Source organism: Pagrus pagrus (genome assembly GCF_965226575.1).
Source record: "Pagrus pagrus genome assembly, chromosome: 9".
Classification (NCBI taxonomy): domain Eukaryota; kingdom Metazoa; phylum Chordata; class Actinopteri; order Spariformes; family Sparidae; genus Pagrus; species Pagrus pagrus.
In genome coordinates, this window is record NC_140193.1 from 19,469,981 (window position 1) to 19,492,433 (window position 22,453).

The 22,453-nt window shown below is 40.2% G+C and overlaps 1 protein-coding gene across 1 annotated transcript; it reads right to left on the reverse strand.

Moving 5' to 3' along the window:
- Nucleotides 1-1,329: 1,329 nt before the first annotated feature.
- On the reverse strand, nucleotides 1,330-6,948 carry casq2 (calsequestrin 2). The gene is made up of 11 exons (XM_084361684.1): nucleotides 6,462-6,948; nucleotides 4,071-4,155; nucleotides 3,869-3,969; nucleotides 3,647-3,758; nucleotides 3,150-3,223; nucleotides 2,937-3,067; nucleotides 2,780-2,825; nucleotides 2,641-2,695; nucleotides 2,227-2,327; nucleotides 2,040-2,114; nucleotides 1,330-1,921 (listed from the first exon to the last, which is right to left on the reverse strand). The coding sequence occupies exons 1-11, from the start codon at nucleotides 6,696-6,698 to the stop codon at nucleotides 1,625-1,627; spliced, it is 1,314 nt and encodes a 437-aa protein (XP_084217810.1). The 5' UTR covers nucleotides 6,699-6,948; the 3' UTR covers nucleotides 1,330-1,624.
- Nucleotides 6,949-22,453: the final 15,505 nt, after the last annotated feature.

Below are 22,453 nucleotides of genomic sequence, written 5' to 3' on the forward strand. Positions count from 1 at the left end.
TTAAGGCCTACAGATAAAGAGCTAAAAAGAAACAGGTAAAGCAAAATTCTTCTTTATTTATCTATTCTTTCATCATTAATATTGTCAGATTTCTTAATATTTCATGCGAAAGATGACTTTTCTTCAACCTTCTGTCTGCAAACAACCATTTTTTCTTTTATGATTATATTCAGTGGTGTTTACGCAGTTGTGAGGATCAAATACAAGTTCTATATCTGTGCCATTATATAAAGTCGACAACCACCCACGGCTGCAGAAACATCATCTGTCATTGTATTTTCTCTTTGTGTGCAGTGGCAGAGAGAGCAATGAGTCACACAAGACATAGAGAACAACAAAGCAAAGTGAAGTGAATGACTGTAAGAGAGAAGAGAAATGTGAGGAATTTGTATTCAGATGAGCTTTCCAGTGTCGGTTCAATAACGGCAGTATTATCTCCCTGTGCAGTTGCTGCTGCCCCATTAATTCAGGTGAGAGATAATGCTGATGGAGAAACAGGAAGTAGTGAGAGATGAAAGAAGAGATTAGAGGCTCCTACTGAAAATGAAGACTGTCAGCATGGGGTTTTACAATTTCAAAGCTGTCACCCCCCGGGCAGAAAATGTACCTTTTCTAGGTAAACTGAACATTAGATCTTAAGTTATATTACCTGAAAGTAGAATTTAAAAAAGAAGGAAACACATATTTAACGCCCAGTTTGGTTTATTGACACTGAGGACAATGAGCCACAACATATGTAATTGAACAGATTATAAGTAAAAGAAATTACATTTAGAAAGTGCTGCTCGGTGGTGGAAGAAGCCCTTAGATTGTGTAGTGTAACAGTGTGTAACAGCCTCCACAAGCACATGAAGATACTCTACTTTAAGAAAAAATCCCTGCATTTCACTAAAGTAAAAAGTTGCATTATACTTATTCTGAAGTGACGAGGAGCTGCGACGAGACGTTGATTTTTGTAGCTCAAAAGGTTTGGAACCATTAATTTAATTTTTAACAACACATTGTGTCCAATAAACTTTACATGTGCTTTGGTTTTTGTTTGTTTGTACAATCTTAATCTGAAAATAAATGTAGTGGAGTACAAACAACATCTCCTTCCGAAATGTAGTGGTGTGCAAGTAGACATAGAGTGTCCACGTACCAATGTTAATGTATCAGTGGGTGGCAGAAACGTTAACTGGCAACATTTTAACACAGGACGAAGTAGTCACACTTTCTGTCATTGTGTTATATATGGATTGAAGTAGTGGATAGTGAAAATAAACTCCCCTTTGTGCTGGAGGCCCCCCTCAAGGACAACCTAAAATAAAAAATAATTTAAAGACAGTGATTGTTGACATCGACAGTCCTTTATTATTAACAACCATTTACATATATAAATATATAAATAATTGTCATGTGTAATGTGAGGTAAATGTCTGGACCAGACATTTTACTCTATAAGTCTTTTATTCTAAATCCCCAAACCCACTCCAGGCTTATTTACATCATCAAACATGTCCGACAGACAGACTGACAGACTGATTGTCATTAGTGGGAACATATTCAGTACACATTTGTGAAAAGTTGTTTTACTGTACAGTAAAAACTGAAGAGTCAACAATTACTATTCTCATGCTGTGGATTACTCATCGTCGTCATCGTCATCTTCATCATCATCATCATCTTCATCTTCGTCACCATCATCCTCCTCATCATTGTCATCACCATTATTGTCATCCTCATCTTCATCATCACCATCATCTTCATCTTCACTGTCATCATCGTCATCATCACTATCATCATCGCCGTCGTCATCGTCCTCCTCGTCATCATCCTCAGTGTTGACTTTGCCAGACAGCACATCTTCGATCCAGTCCTCCAGCTCCTGGGGCGTGGGCAGATCCTCCTCATCGTCCATCTCCATCCACACGCTGTCGGCCTGCTCACACACACACACACACACACACACACACACACACACACACACACACACACAGGTCAGATAATGTCTGCAGAAACTCACTGATATTCACGTGACGTCAGACAGGTTGACTTACATCTGTAACATTGACGACTCCGATCTGTGGTCTGAACAGGTCCACCTTGAAGGTCTTCTCCCAGTAGGGGATCAGCTGAAGAAAAACGATCACATTAAACCTGCAGCTTGTGAGCTAAATATCCATTTACCTGTTTCTAGTCTGCCTGCCTCTGTGTCTGTCTAAGCTAGAAGTGGTCATGTCTCACCAGTGGAAAGTCATCAGGGTCAATCCAGACGATGCTGAGCTCAGGTAGGTGGGTGTTGTCTCTGGCCACCTCCTTCAGGATCTCTAAGAACTCATAACCGTCTGGAAGCAATAACACACAACATCAGATGATGTCAAAATATGACACCATCCATATATAGATTGGACTTTCACTTAATTTCTATTATAATTGTATACATGCATCATGCATGAGTGTCTAATCTTTACTCTTTATTTGTTCTGTCTTATGATTAGTTTACAGTCACTAACCTGTATGATAGTGCCATACAAAAAGTTTGATTGATGAATTAAATATCAGGGAACAAGAGTTACCGATCCATTTGCCTGTGTTCAACAGTCCCATGATTATCCCCTCCAATAACAAGTAGTGGTATGACATATAACATGCTCTTACCGGGGTCCTCCTCCTCGGCAAAAGCCACGATGTGGATGCCCTCAATATCGTCCTCCTGAGAATAAGACAACAAATATGAATGTCAGGATATTATAAGTATCACGGGAAACTACATTTAAAGTTGTTAAACATCACTCACCCAGGTCTCGAACATGTCTTCTGCACGCAGCTTTCTCAGAGTTGGTCTGTCGACACAGAGCATAAAGAGTTAATAAATACTCTTTTTAAAAAGTCACAAGGTAGTTGGTTAATACACATTTGTTGAAGTATTTCGCACAACATTGCTCTTCGTTTACCGTCTGTGTTCAGTTATGAACTCCACCAGCTCCTCCTCAGAGTGAGGCTTGCCTGGGATGGTGACTGGTTCCTCCATGAAGGGCTCATAGAAATCCACCTCGTTCATCTTCAGAGTCAGCTCCTTGGCCACCTGTTGGCCAGCAACAAAGACTCAAGACAAGAGTAATGATGGTGTGTATAGTCATGTGTTTAAGTGCTTGTTGGTTACTTACAGATTTCACAAAAGTGGCAAAGAACTTAATGTAGGGCTGGAACTGCTCTGCAGCTTCTTTAAACGCTTCGTAGTCTGAGGATGAAAGAGAACAGGGAGTTATTTAGAGGCTGCAGATTGCGTTGTACACAACAGGGTTTTGCTGTACTCTTGTTTTTCTGATAACACATCTGTTTGTGCTTTCTTTGGCCGTTGTATACGTGACATTTGCACATCAGAGAGCGGAAATAGCTGAACTTTGACCTCTACTTAATGCTCCCACAGTTGGTCAGACGGGATGTCGCTGCAGCTCATCGCCACAAGTAAACTACTCTAGACTCAGCTCTTCCACAGCATGTGAGATGGGACCAGACAGTGGCAGCTGCGTGTGCAGCAGTGGTAAAAATGGATCTGTAAATCCATGAAGATGAGCGGGTTCAAATGAGCCACAGAGAGCCCATCGCAGACCCATCTAACAAGGTTCTGATCAAATTCATGTCAACAGCCCTGCACACTCACGCTCAGAGTCCTCGCTCTTGAAGTAACCAACGAGGCGGATGTCTTCCTCCATCCTGTCAAAGGCTCTCAGCTCCAGAGCATTTCCAATCACCTCCACCGGCTCCTCCAGCAGCTAGAGACGGAAAGAAAGAGGAGATAAAAGAAGTGCAGAAGGTTTGTGACTTTGGAAAGGCCGGTGTTGATGAGTGGCAGCAGCTGGGAATCTGCCCTTAAATTACTCACGTCCAACAAGAACTCCGTCAGGGTGTTAGCCGAGAGCAAGCCGTCAAACTCGATCACCCGATCATCCTTGAAAACATACAGACTGCCCTCCTCCTCCAGGCCTGTGATTGAGGGAAATTACAGAACAGTGCCGGCGTTCAGGGCTCAAGAATCAATCAGATAGGAGAGGGAGGTGAAATAAAAGCTGTATTTACATGCTCACCTAGTTTCTTTGCCACTTTTGCATCTTTGTGGGAGTCGACCATCCCAAACCCAATGTCCTTCTCCTCCAAAACCTGAGCTACAAGCTGCAACCAAAAGATAAAGATCATGAAGGACTCAATAAGAGGACATATGACATGAATCGTTGAAACATGAAAAACTGGTCAGATGAAATATTCATGGAGGCTGCTTCTCTGGAAAAAAATTAACAGGAGCTTGACCGCAGTGTCGGGAAAGGTCTTAAGACAGAAAAATTAATACCAAAGTTGGCAATGTGACAGAGGTGCTCAACGGCTCAGAGGCCATGGAGACACAGTTACATAATCGCCCAGACTGACTTGATCTAAATATAACCAAGTAAGAGTATATGTAATTGTTCTGGCTATAGCTCTGTGAAGTACAGTAGGCGAGCTAAGCGAGGATCTCCTGCTAGAAATGATGGTTGCACAATTACAACAAGGTTGTTTACACTAAGACTGAAAAGCTCAGGATCAATGAGGTTGAAGGTATCCTGTGGAGTTTTGATCACTATCACCGCCATGCAGCAGTTTTTACATGTAGGTCTCTGATACATTAGCATCAGATGTATACGTGCAGGCTATTTGCGTGTGTCCTGCCCTCGAATTCATACTATGACAAAATTCACGGTCAATGTCAATAACATGTAGTGTTGTGCATGAACTCTGAGTTTGCTCTTGTGAAGTATGAACGTGTACAACACTGGAATTATGGTTCCACACGTGGCAATGCATCAACAATGGCAGTGAAGAAGAACATTGCTAGCAAGCAAACATGAATGCAAGCAATGCATGATATAAATTATATCTGTTGTGTGGTCACAAGAAGTTTGTCCCACCACAGAGGAATTAAACTGAAAGTTGTAAGACTCCAAGTTGTGCATATTTTGACAAAATAGCAAAATTGTTTAAGAGGTTCCCACCCTAGCATTTCCAAATGGTATTTTTGTTGGTGCCGCTGTCGTAAAGACAACTGGATCACTTTCCGTTTTTCCTCAGAGCAGCAACCACCAACAACACAGGACAGAACGTGAGTTTATTCATTTTTTAATGTCTGTAATGAAGACGTGAACATCAGAAGAGATGGTGCCAGGCTGCCAGCCTGCCTGAATCGCCAGTCAGCCTGACAAAATTGTGGATGCTGTCAATGTTCTATTGTAAAATCAACATGCTGTATACTTCACAATGAGAAGTTAAAGCACCATTCTGTAAGCTAACTTTTTCCACCTTAAATTAACGGTGGTACAGTGTCTTGTAACAGGGTGAATGGCGTCTCTGTCACTTGTTTCTGCACTATGTAACTTCAGTGAGAGGGTAGGATCACAGCGTTACCTACATGTCAACTTCAACATACAAGTTTTCAATACGTAACATTGTTATGATGTAATGAGTTTTGCTACAGACCTGGGGTTGTATTTATGACAGTGGTGTAACACTCAGTCTGTGGGGGGCACCAAATCATACAAAATGCTTATTTCTACATAATGTTGCTTTAAAGCAAAAAAAAAAAGGGTCAATCAATAATCAAATCTATTGAATTCACGCCAGCAGTCACAAGTGTGCAAGTAAGTTCAACTTTGTGCATTGTTAGCGCACATGAGCACCTTTACTCTACAGTAGCATGGCCCACCTGTGCTGTGTAAAATAAGTGAAGCTAATATCAGGACTGCCCGACTGGGCTCAGGTTACCTTCAGCAGATCAGAGAGCAGCTCACCCTAAGCCATGTGTAACATGAGACAGGGCACAGTGCTCACTGTTTCCAGCTGAATGGTATTCAAACAGAGAGATTCATTTAATCTATTAATTAGACGTGTATCCAGCTGCATAGCTGAGCCTGAACACAAAATACCTTCAAGCTGTCTTACATTTGTCACCAAAAGTCAACCAAAAACTCAAAGAGATGAGAGGTGTATGGTGTCCTTCATATTTATTACTCAAAAACATCATACACATGAGCTCTTGGCCTATTTCTGCCAGCGGATGAGAGCCACAGGGAGAATTAGCCGGATGCATTTCCTAGGGATAGAAGCGCACATTGAATTAAGCTGAAGTTAAGCTTAAGTGACAGTGCTGCATCTCAGTAGATTCTCTGTGCAGTCATAGAGCACATATAGATACACACTGACCTTGAGGAAACCCATGCATGCATTGGTTCTCAGATTACTGGAGCTCTAATGTGGAGTTTCTATGCTCTTAATCTTTTATATAAGTCTGTTTGATGAAAACTACCAAAGGTTTAGCCTTGTCCTTTCCCTTATCTCCTTTCTTCTCCAACATTCTTAATCTCTTCCCAACTCTTCCCCCTCCCTCTTGTCCTGTCATTTTATTTTGCCCCTGCACCTCCTCTCTCCCTGCATTCGTCTTCATACTTTACCTCCAGCACCAGCTCAGTCATCTGGTGTTTTTTCTGCAGCTCCTTGCTGTCTGGTATGGGCCCGTGGTACAACAGGCACACCATGCTGTGCTTCTTCAAGGCTTTCTTGTAGTTCTTGTCATTGATATCTAGGACGCGGTCTTTCCCATCATACTGTGGGAACTCCAGGCCCTTCTCGGCCGGGGCCAGAGGAACCAGGCTCAGCACAGGGAGCAGGAACAGCCACAGGGAGAGCATGGTGCGACACAAACCACACACCCCCGAGAGTCAAGAGTTTGGTTCTAGTTTCACAGTATCAAAAAGGTCACCTAAGCCCTGCGAAAGGGAAAAGTTGGAAAGTTTTAGAGGTAAAAGTTGGTCCGTCAGTGGCAGCTCTCAAGCATCCTAAGCTGTGCAGAGAAATCCAGCTTCTGCAAGCATCTTCAGGAGCGAGCAACTGTTTTCTCTAACACTCCTTCACGCCTTCTCTCTTCAGCCACAAAGACGAAAGAGGAGGACTGTCGGGCCTGTGAGGTGCCGGGGGGGTGGATACCATACATAGCAGCAGCTCCTCTCTCCCTACCCGTGCAGGACAGGCCCATTTTTAGGAGACCAGTTGTTTGAATTCTAAAAATAAAACCACAAGTGAGATAGTAGAGGACAACGGTGGGGTGGTTAAACGTGAGTACAGTTCTTGCTCGATGTGATGTCTCTTTGAGGGAGTGGGTGATGTGGGGGGAGAGAGCTCAGCCCTGGAGATTTGGGGGTTCAGATATTTTGAGGGGTTTAAGTTTGTGGATGTGTGGTTTGGTGCTAGAGTGGAAAATGGGGGTGTATTTAAAGTGACAGCTCAGAATGCCAACAGGTGTGCAAAGGGCAACTCGAATAGTCTGCGCGTAGCTCTGCAGATGTGGTCTCACGAGTTTTGCATGTGCAGCATGAACTGAAAATATTCTTATCGATATATAACAACAATTGATTTCATTTGAGTGCAATTTGGTTTGCTTTTTTATTATTGTATTTTATTTGCACACATAAGATTGCAATAAAATCCAGATAATGCAAATTAAGAGATGTTTCAGGAGAGGTCAAGAGGCATAACAAAGAATAAAAAAATAAAACAAAGGCAAAGAAACTACATAAACAAACTCACAAACAATACGTTCATGACTGAATAAACTGAATAAACAAACTGATCTTAAAGGACAACACAGTACTTTGTTTATATGTGGCGGACCCTGCCACCTTTCTAGCTTCAAACAGTGTTCTGGGGACCTTATTTTCCTCGTGTTTATTCAGTTATGGAATAATAACTGAGTTTGTATTATTACCTCATTAATATTTAATAGATTTCTGTCCCAAAACTGCATAGTGCCCTTTTAACCTTTACATACGACATTATCACACTATTGAACAAAGCAACAGCAGCTGCGCCTCTATTTTGGCCTCCCTGTTCAGTCTTCTTCATCTTCACTCTCAAGTTCAGTTGTACTCTAGCTGCTTGGAAAGGAGTCTCTTCTGCCCTCTGCAGGTAGAAATCATGTATGACTATACTATGAAAGTAAAAGTAAAACCACTCCCAGAATCTTCTGGTCCTTATCATTCCTAACCATGTATTCTCTGCAGTTGCAAGGGGATATATGGATGTGTGGCTTTTTGGAAATTAATATAATATTATGATTGCAATATTCTGAATAAAATAAGCAGGTGAAAGGGATTATAAATGGTGTGAGGTTGAACTTTTAGTATATTTGTTGTGCATAGCTTTTTTTCACAGCAGACATTTTGGCTTGTCATAGTGGAAAAAGCACAGGTGTTACTAATAACATTAACAAGGGCTCTGTTCTGTTCAAGTCCCCCAGTAAGTGAATGTAGCGTGACAGTGAGCCAGCATGAAAAGGCTTATTAATGAACTGATTAGCATTGATTAACTTAGCTTAGCTCCAGAAAGTCAATAAATAGTTACTGTATGTGACTTGTTGTTCCTACATGCATTGTTAAAATTAAAGGTGCAATGTGTAAAAAGTGGCCACCTGGCAATTCATACTCTAAACAAATAGGTTGCAGCATATCACCAGAGAAACCAGTAACTGTAGCTGCTTTTAGCTTATTAGCTCAGTTAGCCATGCAGCTAGTGGTCCAGACTGGGTGCTCAGAGCACTAAATATCAATCATCAAACATTAAAAAATATACTGCTTCCAGTACTACTAAGCCCCACCATGGTGTCTTAGCTAGAGATGCAAACAAGACCAACTTGTGTTGGCTACTTTTGATTGGCTTGTAGGACAGGTTGTCCACCATCCCAATTCTTCAGTATTTTTGATGAGTTTGAAATGAGACTCAAAAATCAACTTTTCTTACAAATAGGATCTTTAATGATAGCTTTGTTGTATTGAAGTGTCCCAGTCAGTGAAGATTATGTGATAGTGAGCCAGCAGAAACAATACCTGCAACCTGAAACTGAAGCAGCAAAATGGAATTCAGCCATTTTTTATTCTATCATTTCAGGGTCATTGAAACTGCATCGATAACAATGATCACTTTTATATAATTGACAGTGTTGGACCACATTTCCTTCAGAATTAATTTAAATGTAAGATAAGTGGTGATAGATCATCAAAGGTTGGGAACCACCATCCTAATCTATTGTTGATGTTAATGGATTAAATATGTAGAGATCTAAAAAGAGCTAAACCACAAGTTAGATACACAAAATTGATTAGAGTTTATTATTCTTTTCACAAATTTGAACACCATGACCAGCATCTACTGAAAAACAACAATTTTTGTGAAAAAATGTGTATGATTTGTTCTGGGTTATGTGTCTGTGTCTGCATTATCTTGAATAGTTATTGATGATGTCACTTTGTTGTGTCCACTCCTCCTTGATGTACTGGTGGTAGGGGTCGTTGGAGTGCTCCCCCCTCTTGGATTTGACCGTGCTCACCAGCATGGCCACAATAATGAAGGCAAACATGCCAATCATCACCGCCAGATACCAGATGACGTTGCTGAAGTTCTCATCAGCCAGAGTCTTGTCCAAAGCGTTGGCTGCAGCCGTTGCGTTACTTCTCCAGTTGTTCAGGAAGTTACCCAAAGCACTGGTCAGGGTCTCCTCCAAGTGAAGGGTCAGGTTGGACCAATCGGATGCACTCATCTAGTTGGAGGGAAAACAGGATGATTTTCTGATATTTTTCTCAGAAAATGTAAAACAAATTATAGTTGTCTTTATTTCAATGTACTGAGTTCGACTGATATAACTTTAGAACTTAGACTTAGACTTAGACTTTTTAGAACTTAGATTTTTATGAAAGAAATTTCTCCAAATTCCCACGATCAGGAGGAAAAATCTAATATGAGCTTTGGACAACATGAATATTCTGCTGTAACTCAGCTATTGAACACCCCGTCACCCTGCCAGCGAAAGAAAACTAAATTTTTACACTTGCTGATGCAAACACTGGTTAATGTAACTGTGGCTCACTAGCCAAAGTCAGCTAACCACTTGCTAACATAAAGAGTGACCTGTAAATCAAAGCAGAGAAAATGGAGACCGGTGATGATTGTAAACTACATAGTGCACCTTTAAAGCAACATTATGTAGAAATTGTTGTTTTGTGAGATATGGCACCCCTCACAGTTTCTGAGTGCAATACCATGGTGGTAAATACAAATTCCAAGTTTGTAACAATTTGTCAGTTGTAATGTAGGTGCTGACTACAAACAAAACTCATTATGTCATAACAATGTTAGGTGTTGAAAACTTATAAGTTGAAGTAAACATGTATGTAACGCTGTGATCCTACCCTCTCACTGAAGTTACATAGTGCAGAAACAATTGATAGAGACACCATTCACTCTATTACAAGACACTGTACCATCAACATGGTTTGGAAGCTGTTAGTTTAAGATTTTAAAAAGTTAATGTTGCTTTAAGTAAAAGATCTGAATACTTCTCCCACCACTGGTCCTATGATATAATAGTTTTTAAAAACATCACACAATAAGTAAAAGAGCTCAAAAAAGGACATATCATCTGTGCCCAAAACTGACCTTCAACTGTTTCAAAGTTATTTAGTTTAACCACTAAGCCTCATTTAAGTGCAACAATCACACAAGCAACTTCTTTATCCAGCTTTTCTTTATTGTACAAACCTTTTGCCAAGTTTTTGAAGGCCACGGTAAATTGGTCAGGAGAGCAAGACACCTTGGAGTGAAAATAAAACAAAAAAAATAAAGAGGCACTGTTAGGCGAGCACAGCCGGTTAGAGTAAGAAGCAAAGTCATTAGCTCACAGGAACCCCATCAACCACTGCTCACACTCTGTTGACTTTTTTAATCTTTCTGCTTGGCTGAACAGTGGGTTTTGTGTAGCAGGTGTGTAGCAGGGTGGGAGGGTAAGATAGTGGGGGAATGACTTTGAAAATGTTAAGCACACAAAATGCTGATATTTTTCCTGCAGCTGATAAAGACAAGGGAGTGCTGGAGGTCATAATAACCTGCCACGAAAACACACAAATATCGACCTGACTGGTTAGAGAGTAGCTGACTGGTGAGCTTATTCCTGTAGTCCCAAATCTGCCCACATGGAGGGAGTAAAGTACAAGAAAACGTTGCATTTCAGTCTATGGCAGTTTTTACTATTATTTTCTCTAGGTGGCAGTATAATGCAACATATTTTGGAGTCATTCTGCCATGCAGTTACAGTTCTGCAGTAAAATTATGTCAATGATTGCTTCATTGTCAAATCATCACATTAAAATTGTTTTTTTTCCTGTAAATAAAAGCAAATTTGTGCCATCTGTTTATGTAAGGAGTTGAAATGGAGTCTTGATCTAAGGTAAAATGAGGTATCAGTGTCAGCCACAATGCAGCGCCCTGAAGTCTTTAGAGGTCCATTGTCTTGCTCAAGGACACTTCAGCTTTGTATCTGTTTGCTGACAAGAATGCTTGGAACTGGATCCTGTGTTTGGAGGGGCGGCGATTCTCCCCCTCAGAGTTGCACCGCCGGAGCGGACGACTCCCACTGCCTCTGATCGTTCCCAGATCAGTTATGTTTTGCTATGAAGTGCCAGCGGGTGGACGCTGCACTGACTTTCTGCTCTGTAAAGTGAAACAAGAGAGAAATGGGACAGTATGTACAAAGAGCACAGAAACAGATACACAAAAACACATGCAGAAAAACTGGAACTGAAAATTAGCTTGTAACTGGTCAAATTCCATCACCTGAAGGAGTGGTGGAGAAAGACAGAAACATTAGACCTTGACCCAAGACCCTGAGCTGACGTGTAATAGGATGGTGCAAGGTGTTGTATTTGCAAATGCACAATGAGAATGAGTATGTGCAAAGTGAGATTTTGTATGCTAAAATATTAAAAGTGTATCCCTGGATTCTTTTCTGTTTCTCTCAAACTCTGGTCAGATTTCAGCATCTGCACATCCTGATGTCATCTCAGTAATCTGAAGTTTCACAACTTGATGTTTCTTTAAAAGATCAGGAATTTCTCTGTTGGCTCAGTGTGGTGAAAGCATGTTACAACACAATGTGTGTTGAAATGAACTGACACCAGGGGACCAGAACATCTGATGCTTTTCACAATAAAGGACAGGGATACTGCATCAACCTAAACAGCTTTGTTATCTTTCCCTCATGCAGACAGAGCTTTTGCGATCACAAAAGTAGAAATAACCTTATATAATGCAACAAAACTGCACCATTGCTTGACCTAAGTTAGTGTTACTGTGCATTCATATCTGTCTCTGCTTATGGTTGTCTTTGTTCTTATCTGTCCTTGCTTGTCTTTGATTTTGCAAGTTTTTTACTGCAAATTCCGTCTTCCATGTTTGTGTTTGCTTGTTGTTGTGTTGTTTGTTTTTGCTTTGTTGCACCATAATAGGCTCTGCTTTTAGTGCTGCCCATGTCTTTGTCCTGACATGCTTGTTTCTTGAATTTAGGTTGCCGACTTGACACCTGGCCCAGAACGACTGGCACTGTTACAGTAATGTTCATTGAAGGTGAAATATGCAAAGACTTTTAGTTGAAAACATTCCCAAAATCAACTAAAATTATCAACAAACTGTAAAGAAACAACAGTTTTCACGTTATGTGTGTATTGTACTGCAGAGATATGTACTGAAGTAAGCATGCTAAACAGCTAGCCCTGGCCTGTTCCGGTCCAAAGCTCCGCTGCCTACCGTGTAAACGCCAACACTCCTCTATTTTTCCAAGCTCTCACTCTGGACCACTAGATTCACTGCTAACTAGGCTAACTAGATAATGGCAGCTACAGTTAGCAGCAGTTAGCTGTAACTCTGGTGATATGCAGACCCCTATTTGTTTTGAGTATGAATTCAACAGTTGGCCAATTCTTACATATTGCACCTTCAATATGTATTCTCCCTGAGAAATAAACTAAATAAAATTAACAAATGATAATAATATGATACAACATTCTTATGTGTTGATTTTTAAAGTATTCCAGCATTATTGTGGACCAGTTTCTAAGTCTTTCGAATGAGGCACCCTTTGAAAAGGACCCTTTGGTCCAAAATGACAAATAGTCCGACCACTTTTTTTCACACCCTGGGAAACTAAAGGTTGTTCTTATAACAGCTTAATCATGTAAATCTATAAAACATGTGTAAACCATTGATAAAACAATGACAACCCTTTATAAATGGTGCCTTATTATGTTATGTCACAGCCCAGCTCAAAGGCTGTGACAAAAATGGAGACACAAGACATGTTGGAAGAAAAAGTGATTTATTTAAAAAATATATATATATACAAATCAACAGAACACAAATAAAGGCTGTCATTTGGTCAACCAGGGAGAGACAATCTCCCCCACAGAGAGAGAGAGAGGGAGAGTCAGAGAGACAGAGAGAGAGAGGTTGCAGGGTGATTTTAAAGGTCCTATTTGTAAGAAAAGTGGATTTTGAGTCTCATACCCAACTCGTCGCATTCTGATGCTTTGTGAGGGTGACTGGCCGTCCTACAATCCCAAAGCTTCAGTATTTGAAGAGTTGAGATTGAGACTCAAAAATCAACTTTTCTCACAAATAGGACCTTTAAAAGGCCGAGCACACTGGCCCCAGTAGCTCATGAACGTCAACCCTCCAATCAGCACCTGCAACACCAAACAGCCAGAGCGGCAAGGAGACAACATACAAGAATGCATTAATAATTATTGCATTAAATACATATCTTTACTTTTATGTAAGTTTGGCCCATTGGGCACTCTCTCCTGTGCACCTGAATGACAAGCACACATGGCTGGTTAAAGAGACAGACAGGGCCAGACGTTTGGTTAAAATGTATGGCTTTTTTGACGGTCCATCAGACCACCAATGCGACAGCCCACCAGGATTTGTCCCCATGTGCCAGATGGCAAGTTCACCGCTGGATAATGTCATCTGTATATTCCTAATTTCCTCAAATGCACTAGAAATAAGAGACACTTTTATATTACAAGGGAGTAGGATGTACGCTGACAGTTTGTGATCAAGGAAAATATGCAAAAAAGCCCACATTATGCAAATACCTGGCAGATCCAAAGTACATCAAAAAAGTTGTGAAGTACAGCTCCCCATGGGTGTAAATGAGCTAAAGACAGCAAAACTATGACTGAACTGACCAAAGGCCATGTGACATCATCACAAGCCTGCCTGGATTAAACGTCAGGGGACAGACACGGACAAGAACACCAACGGAAACCCCAAGGCAAGACTGTCATATGCAAAAGAGAGGGCAGTGCCTTTGAAGCTAATGGAGCATAAAACCCCTGCAAGGCATGAATGTTACATAAACTCTGAAATGCAGATTGACACCCGTTAACACCATATACCAGTGCCTACTTGTTTATGCACACATAGGCAGGAACACATTCATCTGCAGTTGTTCTGTTACCTCACATGTTAAGTGTCTTAGTGTGTGGATATGTGTGCTCGTGGGGTTGTGTCATTCATAAAGCATAAACATAAACCGGGGTTCTGTGAGTCACCGGAGTCAGCATAGGTTACATGGTTATATAAAGGAGTAAAAATAAAAATGATGAAATCATGACGGAGAATAAGCATCATCACTGACATCAAATCACAAACATCAGAGCTTACTTTTTAGCAGTAGAGAGAACTTTTCTATGGCTCACTTGTTATAAACAATGACATGACACAGCCGAAGTGTACCAGTTTTCTACATATGTACCTAAGGCTGCATTTAAAGGTGCACTAAGAAGTTTTGGATTAAAACTCAAATATTTTTGTATTTACAATATCAATGAGGTAATGATACAAACTCAGAAATATGTATTTTTAAGTCTCCAAACGTTTGTTTTTTTTATATAATTTGAAATCAGACATTGCTCTGGTCTTTTAAAGCTTCTTTTTTTTGGTTCAGACATAACTACATAACATACAATGAACTACCATAAACAATAGATGAGAAACAGAAGAAATGTAAACACACAGTATATAATTTCTGCCACTAGGGGTCTCTCAATCAAAACATAACAAAAGACATAAGCAGCATGGGACCATGACAGTTGCTGAACAAAATCTATCTACATGACTGAAAAAGGCAGAAAAATATACAGACGAGGTAATATTTTATTCACGCTACATACTAACGTTCGCAGACTTACTTCCTCACTCTCTGACTCTCTCCTAGAAGTTATAGCCGCAGGCAACCAAATGAAACACACAGTTCACATCAGTAAAATCAGATTTCTCTGGTCTGAACATTGTTGGAAACATTTGTGATGATGTAAATACACAACTCAACAAAACATATAACAAAGGTCTGGTCATGCAGAAATGTTACATATTATATCTTTAAATAACACGTTTAAAAAGTTAGATAGTATTTCAATCAGAAGAGACTTGTGAGAGTGTGTGAAAAATGTATTGATGTGCACAATAATATGCGAAATGTGAAAAGTCTTAGGCGATTAGACCCCATCATGATGTCTATGAAGCCGTGCTTGGTATTGGGACCCCTAATGGAGTCTAGTCACTGCTGAAGGGGCTGCATGAAGAGAATGGCTGAGTTCTGGATGGATGTGAAGAGGCTTCTGGTGAGCTCAGACCTGGGGCACTTGGTCAGTGGGGTCGAGGAGGGTTGCGACATTTTGCACTGCAACGACAACTGACAGCAGCAGAGAGGAGTACTGATGTAAAGTTTGGCAGCAATGATATGATTGGCTTAAGAAGGTGACATTAGCTGATGATTATGAAGGAAGTGGGAGAGAGAGAAATAGGAATGATGAGCAACATAAAGATCATCTCTCTGATTGAACTTACGCTAAGCTTCATATCTTGGCCTATAATCTGCTTTATACTGTATTTTCCTGAACAGCAAATCCATAAAGTCTGTATTTTGGGCCATTCCCATAAGAAATGAATATGTGTATGTGTACCATGATCATCCCCACATCTCCAGCACATCTCTTAGCTCTCTTAGCTCTCTCCAAGTTTAACTATATGCAGTCTTGTCCGTGTCCAATATACCCTTTTAATAGACGTCTGTTCAAAACCCAAAGTATGCTAAAAGACGACTAAACACCTGTTCACCCTGCTGCAGTCTGGCAAAAGATACAGAAGTATCCGCTGCCGTACCTCCAGACTACAGAGTAGCTCCTTTCTTTAGGCTGTGAGACTCCTCAATTCATCCTCCACACTACTTTTTTTTCCCCGTGATGTAGCATAAAGTGACTTAACTCAGTTATTGTTTGACAACTCTGGTCTTTTAAAATTACATAAATGAACTTTTACCTTAACCTCGAATTATTTTGAATTGTAAAAATCTACTTCACATGCCTTTTTTAAAAACTGTTTTTTGCGTAAGTTTATTTTCCATTCCAAGGCAGTAAAAGTCTGTGTCCATGTCCTCCTCAAAAGTGGTTGAATTCCACTTCTGTTAACATATTGGGGAAAGACCCTAAATTGTCAACACTAACAGTCTGATTTAAATATACTTCTAGAAACAGATATGTGGGAGGTTGTGAAACTGTTTCCCTTGTACAGGTCCTTCAGAGCCAAGTTTAAACTAATATTAATCATGGGCTCCTTCCATGATAACACTACTATTTATCATTTGGAGAAATATCATGCTTCTTTTCTTCATAACTACTCCTACTTCTCCCAGGAAAATGCAAAACATGCTATGAGGAGAATGAAGTTCGGGCCCTGTAGGGTTAACCCAAGAGAACAAGAAGGCTTGAAATATCACGCTTTGAACCTGAGACTTCACTCTCTCCCTCCCTACTGTCTTAAATTTTTCCACACACCTTCACCTATTTCCTGGGAGGTGTGGCAGTGAGTTCATAGTCCAATGCAATACACGTGGCAAACGTGATGAGGATTGTTTTTCTCTACATACATCATGACTCACAAGAGTGACAACTGCTTGAGTTTGTGTCAATACACATAACCTAACCAACTTTCTCATGTTACATATCAATAACTGACTGATATGTTTACACTCTTTGTCAGCAGTTTAGACTTGACACTGTGTAAACTGCTGTGCTGTTGATGTGTCACTAATCGAGAATGTTGTTGTCAATGATCAGTTTGACTCAGATTGACGGGAAAAGGCCTCGTCAGTGTATGCTTCATTGATTCACATTCATCACGTCGCAGCTCTAGACACTATTCTTCCCCGCTGTTATTACTAAGCGAGGTAAATATTTCTTTTTGCCACTGAGGCCATGGAATAATGCCAGAATACCAGGCATGCCGTCAAAGTTTAGTTGGGGCTGTGCACGCGGAATGGCAGGAATGCATTGACTATGTTTTTGCCATATATTTGAAAGGCCACTACACTCCCTGCATGGCTGCTTCCGTTCCCATCCCAATAAAGATGAATAACAAAGACATTTTTGGTCAAAATGGATCAACAGCAAAAAAGACAAAACAAAAGAGAGTCCAACCTGGTATTCCTTGTGATGGGAAAACAAACAAAAAAAGAAAGCTGATTTTTATGAGTAATATGTATTTGGCTACAACTTGGTATGACAACTACAACTGGCTCAGCTTGGATCAGAAATCAAATCCATCACTTTCATTTCAGTTGTATGGTCTTCATAACCTTGACTCAATTCTTTAATTGCAATGCTGCTCAAATGTTATTCAATTTAAGAGAATGTATGAAGAAAAAAATGTGAATTTATTGAGTTACAATTACTTTTAGATGACCGTAATTGATTGTATCCAAGTATGTATTGCTGAATTTAATATGTGAAAAGAAGGGAAAGGTAAATATAGAAAGGTTGGCCACCTGTATCCACAGTAGCCTATGTTAGCATTTAAAATGGGGCAAGTGATACAAGTTTTTCTTCTTCCTGCTCCTGGTAAAAGTGTATAACTGTATGTGTCTTGTACGATTGTTTTGGAAACCATATACAGAAATAAGACAAAATAAACAAAATATGAATGAATGAATGAATGAATGGTCGCATCATTTCAGCCCGAAAGACCTCGAAAGGGAAATTTGCATCTCTAAATGAGAGAGATGTCAGCTTTTTTCGAACTGCACATTAGTGCTGTCAAACCCAGCTGTCGCCTCTGGTGTTGTCAGAAACATATGGTATTAAAGGCATTATGCCAGACCTGTAAGCATGAAACAAATACCAGAGGGAAAGCACAACCATTTAAGGTATAAAATTGAAGATCCTTTAAAAGCTTTGTAGAGATACATACAAAAACAATCCCTCTCAATCACACCCCTTCTTATTTTGCTGTGCTTGGGATGGTTTTAGGTGTCAACTTTTGGCCAGTGGTGTAGACCTAGAAGTAGCTCTCTCAGGCCGGCCTTGAAAGTGAAAGTGAAAGTGAAAACCTTACCAAGCAATCTTTGTCGCTGCTGACCTCCGAACTATACATTATCCCTTACGTAGCGACCAGGTTGCATTGCTTCCTCATCTCTCTGGATCTGCTCTGTCTGTGTGAGCTGCAGGTCGGGGCTGAGCTACTGACACACACACACACACACACACAGAGCAGAGAGGACAGGATGAAGCCTGCACTTTGACTGAGTTAACACAAAATTCTGCAATGGGACACTTTCCTGCAGGGTTGTGCCGGGGAGTGGATGTGTTTATGTGTGCTTTAGAACAAAACCTCCATAAAACCATTAAAAAAAAGACCTTTTTCTGTGATTCACTGCTTTGTTCACATTAACAGATCTCCTTCTCTGCGTCCACTGTCTAGCTCATTTGACCACTACTGCTCTCTTAGTCTATTAAGCCATTATGTGTATTTATGTTCAATGTAGACTCTTTTTTGGCTGAGTCAGGCCAGCAAATCTCATGAAGCTGAATAGGCGGCATCGTTGGATCCAGTATCTAGTTCTATTATCAATCCCTGTATTGGTGCTATTGGTATGTTGCAGGTTCAGGCTAGCCACACCACATCTAAATTATATTAATGTCCTGAGTTGTACCTCTCAGGTAGTCGTAAATCCCGCCTTTCGCCAGGACTGACAGACCTTAGCCTCAACCACAGCCCTAGGCCGTATTTTCACACTCCATCTTTATTATTACCTTTTCATGAGTAGAACTTGACAGCGAGTTAGAGGATCAGTTATGGGCATGAAGAAAACATATCTTTGTTTCACATCTTGCGCTGAAAGATCACCACCCTGAAAGACCCCAAACTGTTATAACAGGAAGACATAACAGAGAAAGACAGCTGGGTCACTGCAGAAACTGACACAGGCTACATAGGATGTGAGAAAAAGACTAAATGGGTCATATTTACGTTATGGTGTTCCAGTGGGGAGAGTCCTACCTCAGCATGCCTTTAGGCAAACAAATGGCATCTTATCCTTAACAGAGTTCACCTGACACTGATATGTTGTTATGCTGTTGTATATTCGAAGATATTTAACTTTTATATACATGAAAATGACTTATGCATGGATAGGTCTTAATATTTAGATCAACTTTGCATGCCCGCATAAAGAATAACATACAATACATAATTATATTCATATTAATTGACTACCTTTTTTAGATTTTTTTTATGCATGTTACACATAGCTATTGGCATAGTCATATTGCTATTTAGAATGCATTCAGCCTTATTAATCCACTCTGATAATATCATCATTCCAACCCTGTGAGGCCATTTGTAGCATTTGTTTCAGACAATTGTTTGTGTTTTCACTGTCCAGAATAGACAATGAACAAAGCCATGGCCTGGATGCCAGTACTTTTCCACAAGGACAATATCATTAGTTTGCTCTTGGGAAAGAGGGAGGGTGTGTGTCAGGTGGCGTTTGGTGGTTTGGTGAGCTGCAAGAGACATGACAAAGACAAGTCAAACCAGTTTACATTACAGTGTTATAAACTCAAAGTGTTTGTTTAGTTCTGGTCTGCACATTTATCGGATGGGAAACACAGGCAGAGGTTATTGTGCACAGGTAGTTTTCATTAGATGAGTGTTATTACATAAGAACTATTCATCTGTACAACCTAAATCAAGAGAGGTGGTGGAAGTAGTTCTGCTCTTAGTAGTAAGTAGTAGTGCTTTTTGTAAGACCAGTGATCAGGTCAAAGTGCAAGTAACAAAATGTGCTTAAAGTATCAAAGGTAAAAGTACTCATTGTGCCGACGTATGATGCATTATCATGTTAGTATGAATCTATTATTGTAGCTGGTTCAGTTAGCTATATCGAAATATCAAATTGATTTCATGTAATTTTGCACAGATTTTTATGATTTGACTACTATAAATTAGGGGTGTCAAAATACACCAATATTGACAATAATTATGATATTTAAAAATGAAATTGATATCATTTCAATAATAATCATTTCTGTTTACGTCCTTTCTCACACAGTCAAAGTGGAGGGCAGTAGTGCACCTTAACACTGCTTCCCACTCGCTTTTAAATGGAGAAAAGAAGACGAAGTTGCTACCACAGTGGTAGCAACAGTTTAATGTACATATGTACGATGTACATATATATTGCAGTATCGCCTAAAAATATAGTGATATTAGTTTCAGGCCATACCGCCCAGCCGTAAGTTGTTGTTAAGAGCTACTTAGCAAATATTAGCATGCTAACACACTTCACTTTCCATAGTTTTGAAGTATATGTATTTTAATATTATGTTGATCTATACGCTTAGTCTACTCAAGTTGAAAAGATAGTCTTCAAGTCAAAAATGACGTGGTTTGGTCCATTGTAGGTCTCTATACACAACAACAGTACTAAAATTAATGTAGCCCCAGTTAGCACAGTAGATAATTGTCTGATCAACTCAGAAACAACATTGCCAGGCATTTAATCTTCAATGAATGATTTATTTATTTAAATGGGTTTAGCTCTCTTCAACCAGAGCTGAATTAAAGGAATAGTTCACTCTAGAACGAAATTCAGTCATTATCGACTCACCTTTATGCTGATGAGAAGTCCGGTGTAGTTTCTTATTCCTCAAAGTGCAGCTGGAGACCCGCGGGGGTACCCTCCGGCAGTAATACTCCATATAATGAGCGTCAATTGTTCCGGAGAGGAAAAGGTCCATAAAACTACACAAAAACTTTGTAATATTCCTCCATACTGCTCGTCCGCTGCAATCCAAGTGTCCTGAAGTGACAATATCCAGAGTTTACTTGAAGCGACGACATTTAGTACATTTTTCTAGCCTAAACAGTCACTATGCAATATCTGCCTGGAGACACGGTCCGTGTTCACGCGAGTCTTCCTCACAGCCATTTGCACTACGGAAGCCGCGCCGACAAGATGAACGAGACTTGCGATAGATACACACCGGTATTTACATCCTGCTGTGAGTGTCAAAGTTTCAAATCACTAGTGCAGCAGATCCCTCTTGTGTTTGTGTGTCGCTCGGTCGCTCAAAGCAGGAAGTAAATACCAGTGTGTATCTATCGCGAGTCTCGTTCATCTTGTCCAGCGCGGCTTCCGTAGTGCAAACGCTGTGAGGGAGACTCGCGTGAACGCGGAGCGTGCCTCCAGGCAGCAATTGCATAGTGACTGTTTAGGCTAGAAAAAATTTACTAAATTACATCGTTTTGAGTAAACTCTGGATGTCGCCATTTGAGGACACTTGGATTGCAGCGGACGAGCAGTATGGAGGAATATTACAACGTTTTTGTGTAGTTTTATGGACCTTTTCCTCTCGGGCGCCACTTACACTTGCTATATGGATTATTCCTGCAGGAGGGTAGCCCCGCAGGTCTCCAGCTGCACTTTGAGGAATAAGAAACTACACCAGACTTCTCATCAGCATGTGGGTGAGTTAATAATGACTGAATTTTGTTTTAGAGTGAACTATTCCTTTAAGGTCCTCCTTACACATTAAAACATTCAGTCATTCACAGTCATGGTTGAATGAATGACTTATTTATTTAAATGGGTGTAGCTCTCTTCAACCAGAGTTGAATTGAGGTCCTCCTTACACATTGAAACATTCAGTCATTCACGGTCATGGTTGAATGAATGATGCACCAGCATTAATCACGCCTCCATGCACTACCATGAGAGAAATGTCCTCTTCCTGAGATCAAGTGAGGAACTGAAGTAAGGTGACACCAAAAGAAAGATTTCCCTTTAACAAATTGCTACCAAAGTCTTTTATTTACCTTCTTTGGTCATGGTAGTAATTAATTTTAATTTATTCCCACTCGCTAACCACACACAGAGTGTGTATGCTACATTTTAACTTGTTGCTACGGAGAGTCATAGGACATCAGTGATATGAGTCACTGTCTAAATAGGAATACATTTTATGCCCCCTTAATGCCATCAGCTGACTAAGAGATAAGTTCAACAGTGTTGATTGTGTCACTCTTATAAACATAGTATGTTATGTCAACACAGTACTTAACCATATGCAGCAGTATGATATTGATCAGTTTGTGAATTGTGCTTCTTAATAAGTCAGATTGCATTTCAAAGTGTATTTTCACAAGGTAACTTTTAATCCACCCTTACTTCATTAGGGAAAGTTACAGTCATGAGGTTTGGTCAGCTGAGGACAAACTGATG

Excerpts from the sequence above, each read along its gene's own strand:
- casq2 (XM_084361684.1), bottom strand. The coding sequence starts at position 6,698 with ATGCTCTCCCTGTGGCTGTTCCTGCTCCCTGTGCTGAGCCTGGTTCCT. Across the intron at positions 3,224-3,646 it reads CAAGAGCGAGGACTCTGAGC|ACTACGAAGCGTTTAAAGAA; the intron begins GTGAGTGTGCAG and ends TTTCATCCTCAG. Across the intron at positions 3,068-3,149 it reads TTGCCACTTTTGTGAAATCT|GTGGCCAAGGAGCTGACTCT; the intron begins GTAAGTAACCAA and ends GCTGGCCAACAG.